Genomic DNA, 24,920 nt, shown 5'->3' on the forward strand with positions numbered 1-24,920 from the left:
GCCAAGGAGAAAACCTCTTCCCCCATCAACACTGGCAGGGCAAGTGTTGTGTATAGAAAGAATAAACCCTACACCCAACAACGATGATGTTCCCTAGCACTTAGGAGCGCACCAGATTAAGATTTTTCTAACCTAGTTTTTCAGCACATAAGGGTGGAATGTGAGTTGTTCTTCATGCCTTTTCTCCACAATTTTATTATGAGTCTGTTCTAAGTCTAAGGTAATGGTCTCCCGCTAAGGATGCTGGAATTTTACTGCGGCACAGCTTGTATGGAATTCTGCAAAAAAAATGTGTTTCTACCTTGAGTTATTTGAGAGCCTTCGCAACATATCCTTGTGAAAAAAAAATCTTGAATGGGCTTCCTGGAAGGCAAATGTTAAAAGAAACCAATTAAAAATGATGGGACTGTGAAAAGCTTCTTGGGCTTACAGAATTCAGTGTGATGTTTCAAAGAAATTCCAGAGAGGAAGCCGAGAATCACGGCATTAAGGGACCACTTGGCTGTAATTCATGATTTATGAGACCCAGCATTAGCCATTGGTTCAGATGGCTTTCAGAGGGATTCAGAGAGAATTCTCTTGGTTCAGACTAAAAATGCAGCTGAATGCATTCTGCGGGGGAATGGCTGCAGGAAACAATTCTTTCTTTTAACATTAGGCTTAGGACTTCCCTGGAAAAACCTCTGTATCCAGGAGAGGTTCTATCCAGCCTCTCAACTATTTATATGTTTTTAGGCCGAAGTAAAAGACGTGGTGACTCAGTGACTAAGACGCTGAGCTTGTCGATCAGAAAGGTTGGCAGTTTGGCGGTTCGAATCCCTAGCGCCGCGTAACAGAGTGAGCTCTCATTACTTGTCCCAACTTCTGCCAATCTAGCAGTTTGAAAGCATGTAAAAAATGCAAGTAGAAAAATAGGAACCACCTTTGGTGGGAAGGTAACAGCGTTCCGTGCACCTTCGCCATTGAGTCATGCCGGCCACATGACCACGGAGATGTCTTCGGACAGCGCTGGCTCTTCAGCTTTGAAACAGAGATGAGCACAGCCCCCTAGAGTCGGGAACAACTAGCACATATGAAAACGTCTTTATTATTTTAATTCTTATTTTCTGGGTGCACATAGTCGGCAAAGAGTACATTTAATAAACTGAGCAGAGAATGAAAATCCCATTAAATCCTGAAAGGGGGGGGCAATATCAGTTTAATTAAAAGTGCCAATATTTGCAAAGACTTAATTTCCAATCTCCACTAATTTCTGTTTATACATATTTCGGTAAGACATGGGAGAATTAATTGTAACAAAGCCACATCAAGCAACAACAGTGTGTATGTTTGTTTGTTTGTGCCTCTTTGTGTGTGCGTGTGACTGTGCGTTTAATGTTGAATTGTTAAAATAATGCTTTAAATTTCCTAAGTTTTCTTCCACATCGTATGTCCATTCTTTTCTTCACCTGCTGCTTACGGTGCATCGAGGTCAAAATGCAGAAAGACCATTCTGGGGGCTGTTTAAAGCTGTTGAGCTGGAATCCACCTCCGTGGAAACTGGATCTTTAAAATCCAGTTTCTGCAATGAACGTAGGGATCAAGGATGACAAGCAGACACATTTTGCTTCGTTTGTATAAGTGAAATAGAAGAGCATCACTGGAAGATGCTCACTGCGGTCAAGCAGCTTGTAAATTCAAACAAAGAAATCATTGTTTCAAAAGATTCAAAGGATTGAGGCATAAATATCTGTGGGTGTTAGAGTTGGAGGAGGAGGAAGAGGAGGAGAGGAGGAGGAAGAGAAGGGGAAGAGCAGGAAGGAGAGGAGGAGGAGGAGATGAAGAGGAGGAAGGAGAGGAGGAAGAAGAGAAGAACAGGAGAGGGAGGAGAGGAAGAGGAAAAGAAGGAGGAAGAAGGGGAGGACCCAGGTTGGCCACGCCCCCAAACCGATTCCCTGGTGTTTTTTATTAATTTTTAGTATTTTTTTTCATGTTCTATGCATGTGCAGAGAAATTTATAATCAAAGCGCGCATGAAGCAAACCACCAGCAGCAACTCACCCCTGGGTGGAAGAGAAGAGGAGGAGGAGAGGAGGAAGAAGGGGAGGAGGAAGAGGACAGAAAGAGAAGGGAGGAGGAGGAGTGGAAGAGGAAGAGGAGGAAGAAGAGGAGGAGAAGTAGATGGGGCTGGGAGCTGTCATCTGAGCAGATCTGAAGGACAACATGGGGGAAGACTGAACAGCCCTTCATAGAGTTTCTCTCTGCTATCCTAGTATGTAATAATATGACTGAGAGATTACAAGTAACCCTTCATTTATAACTCCTCGTTTAGTGATTGTTTGACGTGACGGTGACACTGAAAAAAGTGACTTGTGACCGGTTTTCATACTTATAACCCCTGCAGCCTAGCCATGGTCACATAATCAAAATCCAGGCGTTGGCAACTGCCATGTATTTATGTCCCTTTCACAAGCAAAATCAACGGAGGCAATCAGATTCGCTTAACAATGGCATGATTCGCTTAACAAGTACGTTTGTGGCCAGGAAGGTCGTAAAAGGTGGGTGCAACTCCCCTAACCTTAGTAGCGGAAATGTTGAGTTCAATTGCGGTCACAGGTCAAACACCAGCCGTACTGTGGGAATAATGTATCTCTCTGACCTTGGGCAATGAATTTTCTTCCATTTGGGATACACACAAACCCACATAGACCCCACCTACAACAGAACATTGTTATTATTTATTTCTAAGTGATAAGAGGCCCTTTTGGCTGATACATTAAATGAAAGAACTGATAAAGCTTCCCCCCCCCCCCCCAACCCTGAAGAGGCTACAGCAAAAAAGGTGCATTTTTTCCCCCTTGCTTTAACCCTTCTTTTGGGGAGCTGTGTTTTTCCTCAACAAAAATAATGCTAAGGCACCTGGAGAACATCTTCAGAAATTAAAAACACACACCCCTTAAGAAAGCGTTTTTCAAGATGGAGCAGATAAAAACCAAGTCTTGAATTCTGTTTCTTAAAAAAGGAACAATTTCCCTACTATTTACCGATCTGTTTTTGTGCTCCTCAAAAATTTGTGCATGGGGAAGAGAGGATATATAACATCCATTAGGTATTGGGGGGAGAATAAAGGACGAGGCCTGTCCAGGAGAGTCAGCAATTTACAAAAATAAATGGCATTCTAACTTTCTGTTCCTTGCAAGGAATACGCACAACATCCGACATTAATCCTGGGGTTTTAAAAATCCTTTTCTCACTTTGATGGGCCTCCTCTCATTGCTTTCCACCTCTGTAGGATCTTGCAAAACATGGCGGTCTCTTTTCTTTAGGAATTTCTTCCCGATGGTTCCCACTAACGTTTCATACCTGTGAACAATCATTGCAAATGTGAGAGAAATGTTCAAACATGGTTGTAGACCTCAAGAAGATCACAAAATAATCGTAAGATGCTCTTTTAAAGCAAACGCTCTCTGGTCTGGCACTTCCAAAAATATAGAGACTTCAATTTCTAGATTTCTTATTTTGTTTCTCCTTTTCTTTTCCTTTTCTCCAATGACAGAGACGGAAGACAAAGTTGTGCTTTCCATGTCAAACTCTCCAAGACCCTGACTGTCCCGTCAATTTAAATAGACAAAACTTTGTTTAGTTTCAAAAGTCTTCTCTTTTGCCCTTAACACAGTTTTGAAAATCAACCCAGGGAAAATGGAGGTTTATGACATGAAAACAGGAGGCACAGCAGCAAGGAGAAAAGAGTAAAAGTTTTCAGCACCTTCAGTAGATAAAAAGTTTCCTCCCACAATAAAAAAAACAGCCCAAAAGGAGACAAAATCAACCTTGCAAGGAAGTCCTAATGAAAAATTAACTCAACCATCCTTCCCTAACTTGGTGTCTTTGAACTACGACATGGCTTCAATAGCCTTACAATTTCCTGCCAAATTTGGATGGATAATTTTGGCAAACATTTTTCACAATAACCCCGTGAGGTTGGACTGGGGGAGGGTTAGGGTTGGGCTGGACTTTAGGCTGGACCAAAATCATCCAGCTGGCTTTCCTGCCTAAGACAGGACTAGAACTCACTGTCTCTCCTGGTGATTGGTCCAGAGTCACCTTTTCATGCCTAAGGTAAGTCTAGAACTCACAATCTCCCAGTTAGAGCAACACCTTAACTATTACAACTAGCCAGCTCTCTATTTTCCACTGAAGATATCTAGTTTTTAATTTAAAATCCTTCTTCCCGCCTCCGGCTGCAGCATCCTATTTTGCAGTCCCCCCAGAGCCAAATGAATTAAAAAGATTTCAAATGATTTCTCTAGGAACACCTATAAATATTTCCTCTAATGTTTTTGCTGGCTGTGAACCCAATAACAAAAGAAAGAATGAAAGAAAGTACTGGGGTTGATGTCTGACCGAGGTAGCCTAGAGAAAGCAAACAAAGCATTTTTATTTGTAGTTTTTTATTTTTTTAAAAAAGAAAGGAACTCATCAGGTCAAAAGCTTATTTCTCTTATAAAATACTCTCTTGCAAAACAAGTGTTTTGAGCATCAAAAGCCTGGTCATTTGGGAGAACTTTCATTTTAGACTGAAGGGGGGAAGACAGAAAAAAAAAACACATTTCGACAACGTTATTTGTGTTATAATGGGGAAGAAGTACCTTCTAGCCATTTCTTCATCCGATACATCAGTTTCCTTCACATTCTTTTCCTCTCCGGTGTCTTCTGTCTTGTACCTCGAGTTCATCTGGACCGTTAACTTCTGAAAATGAAAAAAACTGGAATATCACTTTAGGTGTTACGCTCCTTGAAAAAAACTCACGGAGACCGATTTGGCAAGAATGAGGGAGCTGAATAGACAAGCGGTGCAAACATTAAGTACCTCAATATTTTCTGTCTAGCTGAGGGCCGTTTGATATCACACTGACCCTCGGAGCATATTATTATGGCTAATTGCTCAATTGTAGCATCTTTCTTTGTGGCTTATAGCCTACGCAGGCCCTCCAGTCCACAGATGCTCATGCCCCAATAGGAATGCCACACAAATACTATTTCTGGTATCGTTAAAAATATGTTAATCTTGATGGATCAAGATGAAAACAGCTTTTGGATTTTTCTTTTCGACAGATGAAGCAAAGATTAAAGCTTCTGATCACATTCTATTTGTTAACCAGTCAATGGATGGCAGAATGTAAGACACTAAGAGTCACTATCCAGAGATATTGCTCTAATTCAGCTCTCCGGTTAAATTCTGAACAGATCAGTGCGGCAAATATTTCATATGGAGTCCAAACTCAGAAAATTCAGGAACTGGGTCAAGCATGTTGCATGAATGCAACTGGTCTGGAAGAGGGTTCTTCTGAACTACTCATGAAGGCTCTCTGCTTTTATACCTAGTGAATTCATCAGAACCAAAGGTAACATCCATCCATCCATTGTATATATCTATCATCCCTCCCTCCAATGTATGCATGTATCTATCATCCATCCATTCAGCCATCCACCCAGCCAATGTATGTATAAATGTATCTATCATCTATCCATCCATCCATTCATATGTATCTATCATCCATTCACCCATCCACTCTATGTATGAACGTATCTATCCATCCACTCATCCACCCAACCATCCACTCATCCATCCATCCACCCACCCATCCATCCACCTGCCTATCCATCATTCTATCCATCCGTCTGTCCACCCACCCGCCTATCCATCCATCCATCCATCCATCCATCCATCCATCCATCCATCCATCCATCCATCCGCCCATCTATTCATCCATCTATCCATCCACCTGCCTATCCATCATTCTATCCATCCATCTGTCCGCCAACCCACCCACCCACCCATCCATCATCCATCCATCCATCATCCACCCATCCACCCACCCACCCACCCACCCACCCATCTATCCATCCATCCATCCACTCGCCCATCCATCCATCCATCCATCCATCCATCCATCCATCCATCCATCCATCCACCCATCCACCCACCCATCCATCATCCATCCACCAAGTTATTTCAATATGGTACAAACTGAATGAGGGATTTCACCGACTTTGAACTGCCTTTATAAGCCAAATCCCCAAGAGGATGCAGGAATGCTATAGGCCCAAAGAAAATAATACCTCGACTTCAGGATTGAACCCTTTGAAGGACATTCTGCCGTACAGAAGATCTTCACACATGGCAAAGCTTCTTTCCTCTATGACAAGGCTCCTGTGAAGAAACCATTGTTTTAAAAAGAGGATAGAATAAGTTAAATTGAGCTTAGCCAACCACTTGGCAGGTTATTTTTTAAAAAACAACAACTCCAGACAGATCTCCAATTGGAGAAGGCAAAGCTTGTTTCTGTTTTTGTTTTGAAGTTGTGGCTGCTCCATCAATGGAGGTTTTTAAGAAGAGACTGAACAGCCATTTGTCTGGAATAGTAAGGGGTCTCCATCTGGATCAGGGGGTTGGGCTAGAAGACCACCAAGGTCCCTTCCAATGCTGTAATCCTGTTAATTCTGCTTTTTAATACAATACAATAGCAGAGTTGGAAGGGACCTTGGAGGTCTTCTAGCCCAACCCCCTGCCTAGGCAGGAAACCCTATACCATTCCAGACAAATGGCTATCCAACATCTCCTTAAAGACTTCCAGTGTTGGGGCATTCACAACTTCTGGAGGCAAGATGTTCCACTGATTAATTGTTCTAACTGTCAGGAAATTTCTCCTCAATTCTAAGTTGCTTCTCTCCTTGATTAGTTTCCACCCATTGCTTCTTGTTCTACCCTCAGGTGCCTTGGAGAATAGTTTGACTCCCTCTTCTTTGCAGCAACCCCTGAGATATTGGAGCGCTGCTATCCTGTCTCCCCTGTTCCTTCTTTTCATTAAACTAGACATACCCAGTTCCTGCAACTGTTCTTCATATGTTTTAGTCTCCCCTAATCAACTTTGTTGCTCTTCTCTGCACTCTTTCTAGAGTCTCCACATCTTTTCTACATCGTGGCAACTAAAACTGGATGCAGTATTCCAAGTGTGGCCTTACCAAGGCATTATAAAGTGGTATTAACACTTCACGTGATCTTGATTCTATCCCTCTGTTTATGCAGCCTAGAACTGTGTTGGCTTTTTTGGCAGCTGCTGTACCCAGCTGGCTCATATTTAAATGGTTGTCCACTAGGACTCCAAGATCCCTCTCACAGTTACTACTATTGAGCATCTCCTCCCACACCATCTCCCATCTCCTCCCACACCCTGCAAAGATGAAAAGGGTAGCAAACTTACTCTTTTTCTTTCAGTTCCGGTCGATCCAGAAACCAATGTTCTTCACTGATTATTTTCTTCTCCTCTTCCTCAAGTTGCTTTTTGGTTTCTGAATCCAAGCCCCTTTGCATGAACTGAAAGACACGACACAAAGGGCACCCGTTTTTTTTAAAAAATGTATTTATTAAATTTGTAGGCTGCCCATTTTACCATCAAGTGGACTTTGTGGGAGCTTAGCCCTCGACTTACAGACATTCCGTTTTCCAATCTTTCGAAGTTACACCGGCAGTAAAAAAAAAATGACTTGGGACCACGCCTCGCACTTACGTCTGGTGTAGCATGCCAAAAGTCATATGATCAAAATTCAGGCATTGGGCAACCGGGATTAATTTACGATGGTTGCAGTCTCCCAAGGTCACAGGATTCCCTATTTGCGACCTTCCCAGTTGGCTTATGACAAGCAAAGCCAATGGGGAAAGAAGCCAGGTTCACTTAACAACCATTTGACTCATTTAACAACTGCAAGTCAGGGTTCGAAATAATAGATCCATAGCAAGCAAAACTCCAAGGCAGGTAGATTCCTCAAAGGATAGCTTTATTGGAAAAATCATATTGGCACATATCTGGTGAAAACCAACTCGAAGGTTCCTGTCTACCGTATTTTTCGGAGTATAAGACGCAGCTAACTTTTGGGGTGGAAAACAAGAGAAAAAAAATCTGCCTCTGCCTCCCAGCAATTTGCCTCCTTGCATCAAAAAAGCAAACAGTAAAGAAGATATACACTGTTTGCGGTGTTACATTTCAGGCTATACTTCTACAGATGCTCTTAAAATTGATGTGGGTTTCTGGAAATATATATTATTCTCTGGTATTTAAAAGAAGATACAATAGCACTGAGCCTCTTCAGATCAAGCATTTATTTTAAAAAGCTTCTTCATTTTGTTAAGTTGTCTAGAACAATAATAAAGCAGTCTTTAAAAAAATAAGCTTAATAACTGGAACATTCTATATAGGCATTTATAGTTATTGACTTGTCTCCTTGCAACAAACAGCCTGTTTCAGTTTAGCCTGATTAGCACAAGAAAAAAAAATCTGCCTCCGCCTCCCCGCAATTTGCCTCCTTGCAGCAAACAGCAAGTTTCATTTTCATTTTCATTTTAGACAGGGCTCCCGATCACCAGCTGTTTCAGGCTGCAGGGATTGCCATAGCCTATTGCTGCCTCCGCAAGCCCCATTTTCTCCATTTCCTGCAAGGAGGTAAATTGCTGGGAGGCAGAGGCCAAAGGGTGGGGGCCAGTGAGTGGGTGGGGCTACATTTGGTGTATAAGACACACCCAAATTTTCACCCTCTTTTAGGTGGGGGAAAGGTGCGTCTTATACTCCGAAAACTACAATAGTTAAAAGAGAAAGTTTCTCCTTAAACCCCAAACAATCAGTCATATGGTCCAACCAAGACCAAGACATGCCCTCCTCCTTCCACGGTCCAGGTGTGAGAATGTCCTTGGTTCTCAAGAGAAAGTATTTTATTTTGGCTACACAAACCCCTCTATCTCTAATCCCCACCTCCCTATCCCTTCGCTCCAGTGTGGCAAGACTGAAGCTCCAATACGGTTCCGGTCAAGTCAGCTTCAGGGTTGACACTGAACTGGTTTGCTGAACAACTAACATAAAAAAAATCAGGCACAATTCCCTTAAAACAACTGCCTCGGTTAGCAACAGAAAATTCTGGTTCCCATTGGGGTAGTAAGTTGAGGACTACTGCATTGTTACGTTATTCATCATGCAACGACATGATAAATCCCTAGAACAAGAAGGTGACACACAACGAATGACAAGAATGACATACTAAAACAGCCACATAGCTTTCATTTCTCCCCTAAAGAAATCTGGCCCTTATCTGGAGAAAAGTAAAAAGGGAAAGGGGAGGGGAAAAAATGCCATTATGAAGGATGCCAAGAGAAGGCAAGGAATTTATTACCTGGTCAATTAAAATTCTGGGCGAATATTGTTTTCGGCCAAAAAAAAAAAAAATCCCGTTAACAGTGGCTATAATCACCTGGAAAAGATTAGTAAGCACGTGAAAACACCTTGCGATAAAAATATGTAGCTCCTGATTTGAACAGCTGCGAGGCAAAGGATTAAGACTGAGAGAGAGGGGAAAAGAAGGTAACAAATGATGATTTGTTTGTGCTTCCAGGAGGTTGCGTAATCTGGGGCAAGGAAGCGACGGCCTAGCAAGCTGTGAAAAAGGAAAGACTGTCCTGGCAAAGGCTCCCATCCAGGTGTGTTGCCACCGCAGCTCAGCTGCTGCTGTTGCCTCTGGCTTTTGACACAAGGTGCCATTTTGCAAGGAAAGGAGCTGCCGGCGAGCAATCAGCCGCGGTAGGACAAAGCTGGGCCTGGATCAGAAGGCTACTGTTCATTTTCATATCATTTGCATACCGGCTGGATTTGAAAAACAGACAAGTCGCTCCTGCTGCCCTAAGCAAATTTCTTATGATTTATGATTGCAAATGTGGTTTATGGCCTATATGACCTATGACTGGCTGTTTGGAGGTACACTGTGAGCTTATGCACCGGAGACGAATTCCTTGTGTTTTCGATTACCCTTGGCCAATAAAGAATTCTCTTCTTTTCTCCTCTCTCTCCTCTCTTTTCTCTTCTCTTCTCTTCCACTCTACTCCACTGTCATGGTTCTCTTCTCTTCAATTCCTATTCTATTCTATTCTATTCTATTCTATTCTATTCTATTCTATTCTATTGTCATGGTTCTCTTCTCTTCAAATCTCTTCTCTTCTCTACTCTATTGTCATGGTTCTCTTCTCTTCAAATCAATCTCTTCTACCCTACCCTACCCTATTCTATTCTCATGGTTGTATTATACGGCTTTTCTTGCCACAGTTACGTGAATCACTGTGGTTGTTAGGTTAGTAACACAATTGTTAAAAGAATATGGCTTCCCCATTAACTTTGCTTGTCAGAAGGTTAGAAAAGGGGGTCCCATGACCCCAGGACACTTCAACCGTCATAAATATGAACCAGTTGCCAAGGATGTGACCACAGGGTTGTAAGTGTGAAAAACGGTCATATGTCCCTTTTTTCAGTGTAACTTTGACCAGTCACTAAATGGACTGTTGTTAAGTTGAGGACTGCCTGTCCTAGGTCTTTTTCCGACATCAGCTTTTTATGTTTCTGTGGCTCAGCCTGGAGTATCCTCATCGATCTCGGCTATCCAGAAGACCCATTGATCCAACAGAATGAAATCCACTTCCATGGAAAAGGGATTAGGGCTGCAAACCTGAATAAATCCCTCCGAGAGGGCTAATTCCAAGCACTTGAGCCCCTCAACCTTTTGTCAACCCCTCCGGATCATTTTGCAGACAACTCCTTTTAAATCACCTGTCAGATCTACCAGAAAATGTCTCGTCAAGTAAGCAACCGCTGAGAAGGGGGTTTATTTTTTTTATTTTTTTCCTTAAATCCCTCTCAACCTTTTTTTTTTCCTTCCAATAACAACAACAAAACACACCAGATATCACAGTTGTAGAGGGCTGAAGCGTACAGTCTACTGTACCAGCAGATGCCGCAGTCGAAGAAAAAGAACTGGAAAAAAATCACGAAATACCGCAACCTGACCATCGAAACTACACGGCTTTGGATGAAACATGTAACAGTGATACCCATTGTCATCGGGGCACTTGGTACCATGTCCAAGAATTTTGCAAATCACATCAAGAAATTGCAGCTTCCTGCAATAACACCAGCAGAACTGCAAAAAACTGCGCTACTAGAAACATCATATATTTTAAGAAGATACTTGGTTGATACCTAGGACGCTGGCAACAACCCGTATCAACTATTAGCACCACTCAGTGGTATTTGTGATGTGTTTTTGAATGTTCAGTTGACTGAGTTTCATGTTTCATGAATAAAAGAAATAACAACAACAATAACCACAACAATAACCACCCACAACTTAATGGCAGCCTCGGAGACGAGAGATAAAAAAAAAAAGTAATGGCTCTGACATCAACTTGAAGCTAACAAACCATGAAGGGCCGGCGATATTGAGTTGTAAATATTTGATGAGTATTTATACTTTTAAAAAATTAATGGCAATCCGGCTCAGATGTTCTCCTCCTGAAAGAAAAAGAAAAAAAGCCAACGGAGCCATCATCAATCAGAGCCGTGTCTTCGGCTGAATGATGTGTTACATTACAGAGCAGGAGTGGAGTTCATCAGGCACCGAACCGAGATTAATCCGGCTTTGAACTCAAGACCGAATTCACATATCTAAGGACAACTGCCAGGTCGGGGTTTTATTAACACACCCCGCTCTCTGGCTCCCAATAGCAACATGGCTGCATAGCTAAGTTGGAGAAGAGGGGAAGGTATTGTTGTGGCACGCCAGAGAAGCTGGCAGCAGATTCGGACAGTGAAGAGGTTGGGGAGGAACCTGGGCCAGTCCTGGAGTCTGGTGAAGGCTCTGATGAGGGCTCTGCATGGGAGGTAGAGAGGGGTCCATATGACAGTTATCAGCTGCCTTCAGAGTCAGATATCAGTGGGGCAGAAGAACAGCTGGAGCCTGTTCCCAGTGTGCGCATGCACAGAATGGCCAGACGAAGAGAACAGCTAAAGAACAAGGGTTGACTTGGGAGTAAGGCCACATATGGACGATGAATGGCCCTTCCCAGAGGAAATAAAAGAGGAGCGAAAGGGGAGTGGAGTTTGCAGGAGGCAATTAGTTTGCTTAATTGGTTCATGACTCTTTGCCAAGTTTTGCAGATATCGGCCTGTCAGTTCTCCAAGCCAGAGAAGGTCTGTGACTGTAAATCCTCCCTTGAAAGACTTTGCTAGATGTGAATGAGCAGAATTCACAGTAAAGTAATAAAAGGGTTTTTCATCGGGAGAGGGAGTTTGCTTCATGCTCTCAGGAAGCCTTAGTCAGAACAGGCATACAGACAGTCCTCGACTTACAACAGTTTGCTTAATGAGAGTTGGAAGCTACAACAGCAATGAAAAACAGGGATTTATGACCATTTTTCACCCTTATGACTGTGGCGGCATCCCCATGTTCATGTGATTTACATTCGGATGTTTGACAACCGACTCATATTTATGACGGTGGCAGTGTCCCGGGGTCATGTGATCCCCTTTTGCGACCTCCTGACAAGCAAAGTCAGTGCGGAAACCAGATTCACTTAACGGCCGTGTGACATATTTAACAGCGGCGGTGATTCACTTAACCCACGGGGCAAGGAAAGTCATAAAATAGAGGCAAAACCCGTTTCACAAATGTCTCACTTAGCAACATACATGTTGGGCTCAGTTGCGGTTGTTAATTGAAGATTACCTGCATTTGCAATGGACAATGAAAAACTCATACCACCTCATTTGCAGATTACCAACATTTTTTTTAAAAAATTGCAGATTTGTGGGGTGCCTTTGGTGCTCCCTTTCTGAATTTGGTGGTATTCTTGCAGACATTTCATGACCCAAGTAGGTAATCCGCAGAGCAATTCCCATTCTTTTCTAGCACTGATGCTGTTACCTAGTTGGGTCATGAGACGTCTGCAAGAAAACAACCAAGCTCTGAGAGCACCAAAGACTCCAGAGTTCAACCCTCAGCCAACAAGATTCTCTTCTATGGTAGGTTTGGATGGCCCTGATTCTTCTCCCCTTCCACAAGGGCAGGCTCTTCCCTGGAGAATGGGACCAGCTCATAGGATGAACCCATGTATAATGTAAAATACCTGAATGAGGTTTAGGTTGGATAGTCCCGGATACTTCAGGTATTGCTATTTCAGCTACTGCATTATCTTAATTTTTTGTATCCCACTTTTATTATTTTTACAAATAAGGTGGCAAACATATCCAGCACAGCTTCCTCTTCCTATTTTTCACAACAACAACCCTGTGAGGTGGGTTAAATTGCATTGCATTTTAAATTCCTTGTTTTCATGCTTCTTTTTCTTTTTTATTAGGCAAATAAACAAATAAAAAGCAAAAAGAAAGAGAAAGTTAACTTATTATACGAGAAGGAAGGCTGAAGTGCAAATATAAAATAAAGGTAAGATAAACAAGAAAGTGAAAAAGGGGGGGGGACATTCTAATACCCTTATTTTTTCCTCCCTCCAACTGCTAATTTCTACTTAAAATTTTTTAAACTGTGCCTTGGACCTCTGTGATTATGGCTCATCTCTATGTGCATCCTTTTAATTCCTTTTCAAACAGTTTGTCTCTTCTTTGCTGGCCTGGCTATGTAATTTCATGCTTTTTTGAACTGGAAGTCACCAAGAGTCCTTCTTGCAAATTGCAGGGCCCCTGTGCATGTACTACGCAAACAAATAAATAAGGAGCAAATGGAAAAAGCAGAAAGCGTGAAAGAGACTTCCAAAGGCACAGAGAAATAGTGGGGTTTTCGCCCCCATCAGCAAAAGTTTAGCCTACAACAGATCCAATTTAGCAAAGTCTCTAACTACTTTGGGGAAAAGATGGACTTGCAACGTAAAACCCTTGAGAAGGGCTGTGAACTTTTTTTAAAAAAAGTAATCTGCAATGCTTAAACCAGGGTGTGGCTTTTTTAAATTTTTTTTTGCAATTTTGGACACTTTTAAGATGTGTGGACTTCAACATCCAGAATTCCCCAGTCAGCATAGCTGCCTGGGGAATCCTGGGAGTTGAAGTCCACACATCTTAAAAGAACTCAAGGTTGAGAAACGCTGGCTTAAAGTGATGCATCCTCCCCGTTGCATTCATTTGAGGCTGCAAAAAAATGTTAATAATAATAATAATAATAATAATAAAATGTAAAAGTAAAAAATAAAATGTTAAAATGCAGGTTTAAGCGCGTGCATGTATTCCCCTTTCTTACAAAACTATGGGATTATTGCAGGCTTGTAAGCATTCCTTGCACCCTTAAGAAATCCAGGCCAGCAAAAGCTGATTTGGGGTGGAAACTTTCTTTTCCTACAAGGATTTTTGCCGAGAATCCAATTTAATTCTTTTAAAAGATTAGAAAGCATCAGTTCTAGGTCTGAGCGTGCGCCACGCGTTCAGCCCGAAGCACCTTCGCTCTGTTCGAATCGTCTCCGAGGCTCATCGGCTTTCCTCCCCCCTCCCTTCCGTCCGTATCCGAAGCTCTTCGGGGACATTCGGCGCCACGCCTCTCGTCTCCAATTGGCGGCTCTTTCCACGTTCGTCACCAGCCGAAGCCAATCGGGGTTGCCTTCGTTTGCCGCCGGAAACGGATCGGAAAGAGTCGTGCTGGCACCTCCCTTTTTCGAACGCTTTCTCCTCAGCGAGCGAATCCCTTCAGACGACTCTTACCTTCATGCGGAGGAGATTCTTGGATAGTTTGCTCTTCACGTTCTGAGCCATGGCGAGGTGAAGCCGAAATCCCCCTCAAAACGCAGCGCCTTTCACGTGTTTCTGTCGCTCACCGGGCCGCGGTCCCTCATCGTGAAAGCGCCATTTTATGGCGGCGGTGGTGGTGACTGAGTGTGCGCGATAGCACGCGCATGCTCAGTAGTCCCCACTGATGCCTTCCTCCTGGCTCATGCCCTTTCTTTACCTTAGAAGTCAAGTGTAAATGAGACCTTTTTTTAAAAAGCATGTAAAATGCAGAGTGATGAAATGAAAAATGTTCGTTGGGGAGAACCTTTTTTCAAAAAACAAAGTTTGCAAGAAAAAGTTACAACTGGCACCTATGGAGCATGCTCAATATATCCAAGTGATGCCCAATTCTCTCTTTTTTTGGCATCCCATTGTGTTTAATGTCAAAATACATTCACAGAACTACCCATAAGTTGGTACCATCACCTCTGACAGTATATATTTAATTCAGTGTTCATTTAGAGCATATTTTTTCCACAGCAGAAAACCCTTCACAAGACTCTATCCTACGTATAGAATAACAGAGATGGAAGGGACCTTGGAGGTCTTCTAGTCCAACCCCCTGCCTAGGCAGGAAACCCTTCTAGACAAATGGCTATCCAACATCATCTTAAAGACTTCCAGTGTTGGAGCATTTACAACTTCTGGAGGCAAATTGTTCCACTGATTAATTGTTCCAACTGTCAGGAAATATTTCCTTAGTTCTAAGTTGCTTCTCTCCTTGATTAGTTTCCACCCATTGCTTCTTGTTCTACCCTCAGGTGCCTTGGAGAATAGCTTGACTCCCTCTTCTTTGTAGCAACCCCTGAGATATTGGAACACCGCTATCATGTCTCCCCTAGTCCTTCTCTTCTATAAACTGGACACACCCAGTAAAGTAATTTGGGGATGTGGTGTGGCAAAAGAGTTATGGTACTACCACCGAATGTGTCAAATAACCATTCTGGATAGGATTACATGAAACTCACCACCAGAATTCAACAATTAATATTGTTTCATAGTTGAAATCTGGTCAAGGGAACATTTCCCCCCTAATGAACACTAGAATTAACTAGTGGCTCATGGATGTGATCTAGCATGGCTGAAATGGGATGGACAGAATAAAAGGCAGTTCTGAATTTCTCATTTGACTCATATCTGACCAATTTTCCAGATGTTCAAAAACGTTTATGTGAAAGTACGTAGCATTTTTAAAGCTTGTTCCTCAGAAGAGAAAACAGCTTAGGCCTCCCTGAGGATTCTGAATTACGTATAATGCAGGGCGAGACGTCCTGGCAGCAAGAGGTTTCTTTAGGTAACTTATTAATGTTTCTACCTCAGAAACATGAGCTGCAAACAGAAATATAAATGTCAGATGAAAATAAAAATGAAAAAAAAAACAAGACTGGCATTCCTCTATTTACAACAGTTCATTTAGTGACTGAGGGGACAACGGCACTGAAAAATGTGTCTTACGGCCGTTTTTCATAGTTGTGACCTTTGTGGCATCTCCATGGTCACGTGCTCAAAATTCACTGACTCGTATTTATGACCGTTGCTGTGTCCCGGAGCCAACCTTCTGACGAGCAAGGGAGAAAGCCACTTAACCATTCATTGAATCCCCAACCAGGTGTGGGGATGAAAAAACAATGGTGCCCTGTAGAACACCTTTCCCTCCCACCCCAAGATTTAAATGACCCCCAACTCTGTTCCAAAAAGGTTTAAAATTTTGAATATTTCTTCAGGCATTGGGCTGGGATGAGGCGATGTAATGGTGCATGTGTGGAATGGCCTTGGGAGACAGGGCGAAGTAATGGTACCTACGGATGGATCAGATAAGAGACACCCTAGCCCTCGGCTGTATCACAGACAGAGAAGGAAATTCAGAATAACTTCCCAGGCTGTTAAAAGAGACAGTGGGAGATTTGCACTTTCAGATTTAACAAGATTTAGTTAATGCAACTTTACAATAAATAGAATTAACTCACCTGGTCCTGTTTCCTATCTGGTCTATTTCTGAAAGCTGGTTGGCTGGCGATTTGTTTATAGGATATTAGTATATTTGAGGATCTCAGCCACATTGTAATGACATTAGTTTTGAGGTTACATTTACTTGAATTTTGTTTTTTTATATAGTTACGGTTTTTATTATTGTTAGTTGTCCAGAGTTGGACACGATAATTGTTTCCTGATAGCTTATTTGTACCGTCTGACTATCATTAAGTGTTGTACCTTATAATTCTTGACAAATGTATCTTCTCTTTTTATGTATACTGAGAGCATGTGCACCAAAGACAAATTCCTTGTGTGTCCAATCACATTTGGCCAGTAATGAATTCCATTCTATTCTATTGCATAAAAAGCACAGTTGTCATCCTAATAATAAATAAGTAAATAAAGAATTATATTCTAGAAGAATTCTATTCTCTGGATCAGGGGTCACCAACCTTTTTGACCTCAGGGACCACTAAATTCATAATTTTAAATCCCACGGACCATTAATATGATTTTTTAAAAAAAGATAAATAGTATTTAGTACAATATAAAAAATGCAAATAATTTTTCCGTGGACTACCAAACTTTTCTCATAGACCACTGGTTGGTGACCCCTGCATGGATAAATGGCCTTTGTTTAATTTCTTTTGTTTTGTGTTTCCTTCTTCTTTTTTCTCCCTCTTTTTGTCAAGGGCTCCTTTTTGAATTTAAGAATCTAAAATCCCCTTTCTTTCTTTCGGTTTCGTTCCAGCCGATCTGGAATTGTTCAGATCGTTGAAGGATATTGCACAAGTAATATTCCCAAGCTATATTAAAAGAGATGGGGGGAAAAAATCACAATCTGTTTCAGTCTGAGACTATTTTAATTCCTAGCCATCTTTCTCTGGAGGGATCCTAAGTTGGGGAAAAAGTAGATTTTTTTGACCTTAAGACTGAGGACAATCCAGAATTCAGCCCCACTGGCTTTGCAATTTCTAAAGTGAATACACTGCGTTTGTCACTTTAATAAACATTCTTGCTGCAGGCTTATTTCAGAGTGATGGAAGCTTCTAAAGTTTATAGGTTATTTTAAGTATTTTCCCTCCCTGAAGGAATAGGGGCTGATTGATTAAATTGTCATTTTTTTTCTGTCTCACATTTTTTGGGGGGTTGCGCTTGTGTGCTGTTGTTTTTACCATAGTCGCTGAAATATATATCAAATTCTGGTATTTTTAACCATGCAGTTTGTTTAAAAAAAAAAACCAGCTTTGGTGAAAAGCCAGCAGATAATTTTTAACTGGAGGAATGCAAGACAAAAAAAAGCAACCTAATCCAAGTCGTGGATAAGAATTTTTCATTATGCTGTTATCTGGTGGACATCCAGATAGTTGCAGCCCAGATCTGGTAGTCTTTAATCATCTTAATTATATTCACCTTTTTTTTTTTTGGCTTTCAGTTCGGTCAGGTTAGATGTCCCACCCTCTGCCATTCTGAAGAGTCTGTATGTCTGTATTATTCTACTATGCCTTGGGGATTGTACTGAGTTAGATGCTACGTAGCCATAACAACATTCTTTCTAGAAAGCCAAGGCCATCCTTTGTCTCTGCACCTCTGCACCTGACCAGAACTGGATGGGTGGAACTGCCAGCATGACAGTGGGAGATTGGTCCATGTGATGGATTTGTTGGTGTGGGGGCAAGATCTTGAACTTTCAACTGGGTGGGGAAAACTAGGAAGCCTTCAGATTCGGGTTTTCCCAGATGGGTCAATATGGCTCTCTTAATAAATTGGAACTTTGAGCAATACTTTGCCTTGGACTCTGATTTACTTTTGGATGCTATTTGGAACCCTGACGCTGTACATATTTTCACAGCCCTCTTTTTGACTCAGTATACAGGTCCTCTACCAAAAAGAAGTACCCCAAAAAGCATTAAAAGTTTAACTAAGTTGCCTGAGCTAGTTTACTGAACACTGATTCTTCCTGTTTTTCTAAGCTTCTACTGTGGAAAAAAAAATGATTGGATGTTGCACTACACGGCTTTACTAAATGTGAAAACTACCGCAGCGAGACACTATGATGGATCACGGCTCAGATCTGTCATGGCAAATCCTGTAGCCGCTAACGCTTGGCTAGTTAGAGGCTCTGGAAATTGCATCCAGTCTTTGGGTTTTTATTTGAGGGGAGGGGTGACAGGGAAGGAGGTTTATTCTTTAAAAAAAGCAACTTCTAATCAACTTAATGGATTTTTCTCCCCCTCCTTCCCTGTGTCTATATTAGCAATCGTATTGCCATAAAAAACAAAACTAACTCAAGGTTAGCTTTCATTAAACAGCGGCAGAGCACTCCTCTGTTCTTTTGGGATGATAATGAGGATATTGTTGGAAAAACAGACAAAAAAGTACAAATTAATGGATATCGGGATGTTGCATGAATATATTTATTGCTGTTGTGTTTTGGCAGTTGGTAGTCTTGAGTGCTGAACCTTGCTGGCCATCCAGCGTTCCTACGTCGCGGGAGGGAGAGCATCGCAAATTGGTGAAAATAAATTAAAAATAAAATGCAGCATGTTTTCCTTCTCAGTAATAGAAGGCCCAGGGGACTCTTCCCCACCCATGCAAATTGACAATTTACAGCAAATTGAAAGGAGGTTAGGCAACAAGGCAAAATGAAAAGAAAACTCCAGTTAGAGATTTCTCTTTTTTAAAAAAATGAACAGAGGGATCGGCTTAAAACCCCAATAGTGCCCAAATTTTCCATTGTTGAGTGAGGCAGCTGCTAAATGAATTTTGTCCTGTTCTATGACCTTTCTTGTCACTGTTGTTAAATCACGGCAGCATTAAATTAGTAACATGTGCATGCATGGGGGTGGAGGGCATGCACGGGGCAGGGAGCTTGCACAGGTGGGAGCTCGGATTGCATTTTGGGGCCTCACACAGCACCTCCACGGCCCATTTTGGCTTCCAGGTTGGTGCAGGAGGCTCTCCAAGGACAAAACGGGGCACAGGGGAGGTTGCATATGCATTGCGTTATAGGTGTGGGCACACTCACAAGCTGTCATGCGCACATGCGCTTTTGGCATGCAGTGACAAAAGGTTAGCCATCACTGCTCTATTCTGTTGTTTCTCAACCTTGTCAACTTTAAGATGGGTGTGTTTCAATTCCCAGAATTCCCTAGCCATCAATGCTGGCTGGGGAATTCTGGGACTTGAAGTCCACCCATCTTAAAGTTGACAAGGTTGAGAAACATTGTCTTATGATACTGACGTATCATAAGGCTAGCAGATTGACGCTATCCTCACCCAATGTCACTTTCATCTTTGATAAAGACATTCTTTGTATCACCTCCAATGGGATCCCTCGTATTTAAATATTCAGAGCCATGTACAAACCAATTCAATTCAACCTACCTTGTTCGTCTTCTGAGCTTAAAACCTTCAGATCTTTCACTCCCTCCCGTCTTCCTTAATTCAAACTCTTGATTCCCAGCCAAGGTGGGGACGACTTCCAGAAGCAACACCTGGCACCTTATTCTGCGCCGTGGCTCGAAATCATTACAGGGATGGTAATGAAGTTATTGTTTGTTCCTTGCGGGCTTAAAAAAAAAAGGAGAGTGCGAGAACTTAAGACATCACTTATGATTAATAGCAACAAAGGGCCGCAATAATTAAAAATGACTCTTCAGCAGCCCCACAACTCGTTGTTTAGGCTGTCATATTGGCTTCCAAATCCCAATCTGAGGTGTGAGAAGCATCTCTTCTGATGCCAGACAAATGGAAGTTTGCAGGGGGAAAAAATCTGTGGTTTTTTCTTTACCTAACACGGAATTTTGACAGAGCCAGCCTGATTAACATTTAATTGGATTACATTAAGGCAACTTAGCACTAAAAATAAAAATGAGAAGGATTGTCGTACGAGTAGCAAAGCCTCTTCTACTCAGGTACATTTTTTCCCCACATTATTAGATAGATAGATACGATAGATAGATAGATAGATAGATAGATAGATAGATAGATAGATAGATAGATAGATAGATAGATAGATAGATGATAGATAGATAGATAGATGATAGATAGATAGATAGATAGATAGATAGATAGATGATAGATAGATAGATAGATAGATAGATAGATGATAGATAGATAGAATACTTTATTGTCACTTTGAATGTACACTAATCGGCATACATTAAAATGAAATTACATTGCATTATGATCCATTACACCGTCAGCCAGATGGCTTTGGATTGGATTTGACACTTGAATCCTTCCCAAGGACCTTGGTATGAACCTTTTTAAAAATAATTGTGGCCAAAAAAAAAGGTCACAAAATGAGGCACACCTCATTTAACAACTGTTTAGTGAGAAAAATTTAGGGCTCAATTGCAGTCGTATATCGAGGGCTACCTATTCGACAGGTCCAGAATTTCGATTCAGAAAATCGTTTTCACTAGCAAACATGGGAGGTATCCAGCAAAGCTAACATACGAAACAAACCAAAGTACCATCCGACGTGGCAGACTTTCTCCTGCCATCCTCAAAATCCATTTTGCACCTCGTTTTTAAAAATAATTGATGCGAACAAATGCCCATTCTTCCTCGCCTTAAAATATGTACAGATCCATTGATTGGACAGGCAGCTCGGCCATCGTTAATAGCAAAAAAACTTTTAATTTCCCACTCATTGTTATCTGCCACTCTCAGTCTGCTCCTCCATTCTTGTGCAGCAAACAGTAGGGTGAAAAGAAAGGAGAGCGGGGGGGGGGGGAGATTTTCCGACAGGCTTTTGAAGACACCCGCCAATGTGTTGGCTCTTTTCTGCAGAAACGTTCCATCTAGGTCTAAATGTACCCAAACTCACTCGTTTTTGCAATTCAAAGATAATGAAGTTTAATTGGGACAAAACCCATTAAGCCGATGGCACCGATCCCAGGTTTTCATCCCCCTTCCTTTCTTTCAACAGAGGCCAAGTTGGTCCCGTCGCTTGTTATACGACCACATTTGTGTTTTCCCTCCTTCCGCGGCTTCCAAGAGGGATTTGCAGATTGCTACATTGCCTGAAGTGGGTTCCTGCCGGCATTACTACCGGTTCGGCACCTGAAAAATTGTGCGTGCTCTGCGCACGGGTACATTTATAGCTAAAAAGGTGTGCGCATGCGCACAACGTTAAAAAAGGGAGGGGTTTTACATTTTTTCAATGACGTTTGTTCTGTGCATGCCCAGAACAGAAATGAAGATGGTGCCGCCAAGGATAGAATTGGTTCAGGTGCGTGTTACTACCTACTCGGCCAAACCGGTCCAAACCGGTAGGAAGCCACCTCTGAACATTGATAGCTCGAATGTCGGGAAAGCAGCAGTGTATTTTGGGAACATCTGATTAAGAAGGGGAATAAAAAATAACGAATGAAGGACATCTGTTGATTTTTTCTCTTCTCGAGAGACCCTAGCAATTCCCCAATGGGTTTTAAAAGAAGAAAATGATGTCATGTTATGCCAATACAGGTGGTCCTCGACTTAACAACTGCAATATGTTGCTAAGTGAGACATTTGTTAAGGGAGTTTTGACCCATTTTGCAACCTTTCTTGCCACAGTTGTTGAACAAATCATTGTAATTGTTAGTAACACGGTTGTTAAGTGAATCTGGTTTTCCCTTTGACCTTTCTTGTTAGAAGGTCGCATAAGGGGATCGTGTGACCTTGGGACACTAAAAGTAAAGGTTCCCCTCGCTCATATGTGCTAGCCATTCCCGACTCTAGGGGGTGGTGCTCATCTCCGTTTCAAATCCAAAGAGCCAGCACTGTCCGAAGATGTCTCCATGGTCATGTGGCCGGCATGACTAAATGCCAAAGGTGCACAGAACAATGTTACCTTCCCACCAAAGGTGATCCCTATTTTTCTACTTGCATTTTTTACGTGCTTTCGATCTGCTAGGTTGGCAGAAGCTGGGGCAAGCTCACTCCATTACGCAGCACTAGGGATTCGAACCGCCGAACTGCTGACCTTTCTGATCAACAAGCATCTGAGCCACTGAGCCACTGTCCCTCTTGGGACACTGCAACTGTCATAAATGTGAGTCTGTTGTCAAGTGTCTAAATTTCGATCACGTGAGCGTAGGGATGCAGCAACTGTCTTTAAGTGTGAAAAATGGTTGTAAATCACTAAAGTTTTCTAATTCTAATTCTAAAGTAACCATGGTCTTTATATATTGGCTCAGCAATGGCTGGCTTATGCCAGAAGACTCCATAAGTCACTCATGGGAATGTGTCCAACCTTAGGAATATCCGAGAACCCCAGTGAATCAATTTGTTGAATGAGAGTGTTAATTGTGTTCTCCTTGTGCTTTTCTTGGATGCTGCGTTAGCAACACTACACAACTAGAGCTCTGGGCTTCCATGAAGAGAAGGACCTTGTCTATAAAGCCTTAGGAAGACCACACCTAGAGTGCTGCATCCAGTTTCAATCACCACACTAAAAAATAGGTTGAGAGTCTAGAAAGAGTGCAGAGAAGAGCAACCAAGATGTTAAGTGGACTAGAAGCTAAAACATATGAAGAACAACTGCAGAAACTGGGCATGGCTAGTCTAGTGAAGAGAAGGATCAGGGGAGACATGATAGCAGTCTTCCAATATTGGAGGGGCTGCCACAGAGAGGAGGGGGTCAAGCTGTTTTCCAAAGCACTCAAAGGCCAGACAAGGAATACTTTGAGGGTCACTTTTGTAGCCTTCTGAGAAGCAAACTCCAGGGGGAAGCGAGATTCATGCAATGACCAGGTTACAAACAACTGCAATGATTATACTTAACAGCTGCGGCGAGAAAGGTCGTAAAATGGAGCAAAGCTCACGTAACAACTGTCTCGCTTAGCAACAGAAATGTTGGGCTCAATTGTGTTGTAAATTGAGTTCCGCCTGTATTACATAAAAATAATTTATCAGCTGATCTATCCTTGGTCCTGAATGCTCAGCTCCCAAAGACAGCTAGAAGTTCTTCTAGAATAATTTGAAGCCCAATTTTGAAAGTTTTACTTTAGGATACTTTGTGGTTAAAGATCCTAAAGTAATCCAGATAATGATCAAAATACAATAACAAAGTGAGTGACCTGATCGATGAATAAACACTGCTAAATAGGTTATTGTATGTGTTGGCTGTGGATGATGGTGAAAGGAACACACCTAAGTAGCTTCTGAGATCATAGCAATTTTCTATATAACATTCACAGCCCCTGATTGCATATTCCCATAAAGAATAAAACAAGCACCTTTGAATTATTCATTCCTTTTTACATAATAAATACATCTCTAACAACATAATGAATTTCTATATAAAAGCTCCATTCTAGAAGAATTTTTGTTTTACTGGTATGAACTACCTTCCTGGTATTTGTCAAGTTTTTAATTTCACCTTAAATAAGTAACACATGACAGCAGCCTGGAAGAATGATAAAATGTGAATTTCATATTCTTAATGGAAATAATAACTGCTTTAGTCAAAACTACATTTCCAATTAGCTTTGGTGAAACAATATTATGCCTCATTTTTTTACAGGCACGATAGCTCATTTCGAAACCTCATTTTGATAATATAGAGACATTTCCAGAAGTGTTGTCTGCAATGGAAGAATCACAGTTACTGATTTGGCTATTATGTCTGAGGGTTCATCCGGAGTGAAATAATCTCTTCTTAAATTATTTGGTGGTATTTTAAACAATAAAGGGAAAGAAAGGGGAATCAATTTATAATTATTCTTTAGTTGAGTTGTCTGTCTGGAAATAGCTTCAGATTCAACAATTGGTTAATGAGCAAAGGTTATGATTTGCTAACAACACTACTTTCTAAATGATTACACTTTGTTTTAGAAAAATAACAAACCTGGATGGTTTCTTCTTCGAGTTACTCATTTGATTTATTCTGTATAAATATATTGAAAGAAGAAGCAGCAGCTCCTTCTCTTTTTCCTCGTCTTTCTCCTACTCTTTCTCCTTCTCCTCCTCCTCATTTTCCTCTTCCTCTTCCTCCTTCTCCTTCTCCTCCTTTTTCTCCTCCTCCTCAGACTTTATGGAGGTTCCTAATTGCATTTTTATATATTGTTCCAGAGGTTATGAAAAGATTTATTCCGCGAAGTTTCTTGACAGAGATCTTTGCCGTCCAAATACCACTAGACTTTATATTAGCATACAAAAATCTATGTTGCACTCACCTTAAAAGGAAGGAAGGAAGGAAGGAAGGAAGCTAGCTAGCTAGCTTTCAGGAAATTGGAGAGTGAATTTCAGCATGCTATTTGTTTATACAGCCTTTCAGTCCATCAGATTCAGAAGGACTTGTTTCTACATCAATCTCTCTGCCCTTATAAAATCA

General features: G+C 41.6%; 1 protein-coding gene across 1 annotated transcript; it reads right to left on the reverse strand.

Annotated features, from left to right (window-relative positions):
- Positions 1-1,071: 1,071 nt before the first annotated feature.
- On the reverse strand, positions 1,072-14,709 carry MPHOSPH6 (M-phase phosphoprotein 6). Its single transcript, XM_081963502.1, has 5 exons — positions 14,552-14,709; positions 7,244-7,356; positions 6,102-6,192; positions 4,628-4,728; positions 1,072-3,341 (listed from the first exon to the last, which is right to left on the reverse strand). The coding sequence occupies exons 1-5, from the start codon at positions 14,600-14,602 to the stop codon at positions 3,200-3,202; spliced, it is 498 nt and encodes a 165-aa protein (XP_081819628.1). The 5' UTR covers positions 14,603-14,709; the 3' UTR covers positions 1,072-3,199.
- Positions 14,710-24,920: the final 10,211 nt, after the last annotated feature.

Source organism: Natrix helvetica, assembly GCF_964273705.1.
Source record: "Natrix helvetica genome assembly, chromosome: 10".
Taxonomy (NCBI): Eukaryota; Metazoa; Chordata; class Lepidosauria; order Squamata; family Natricidae; genus Natrix; species Natrix helvetica.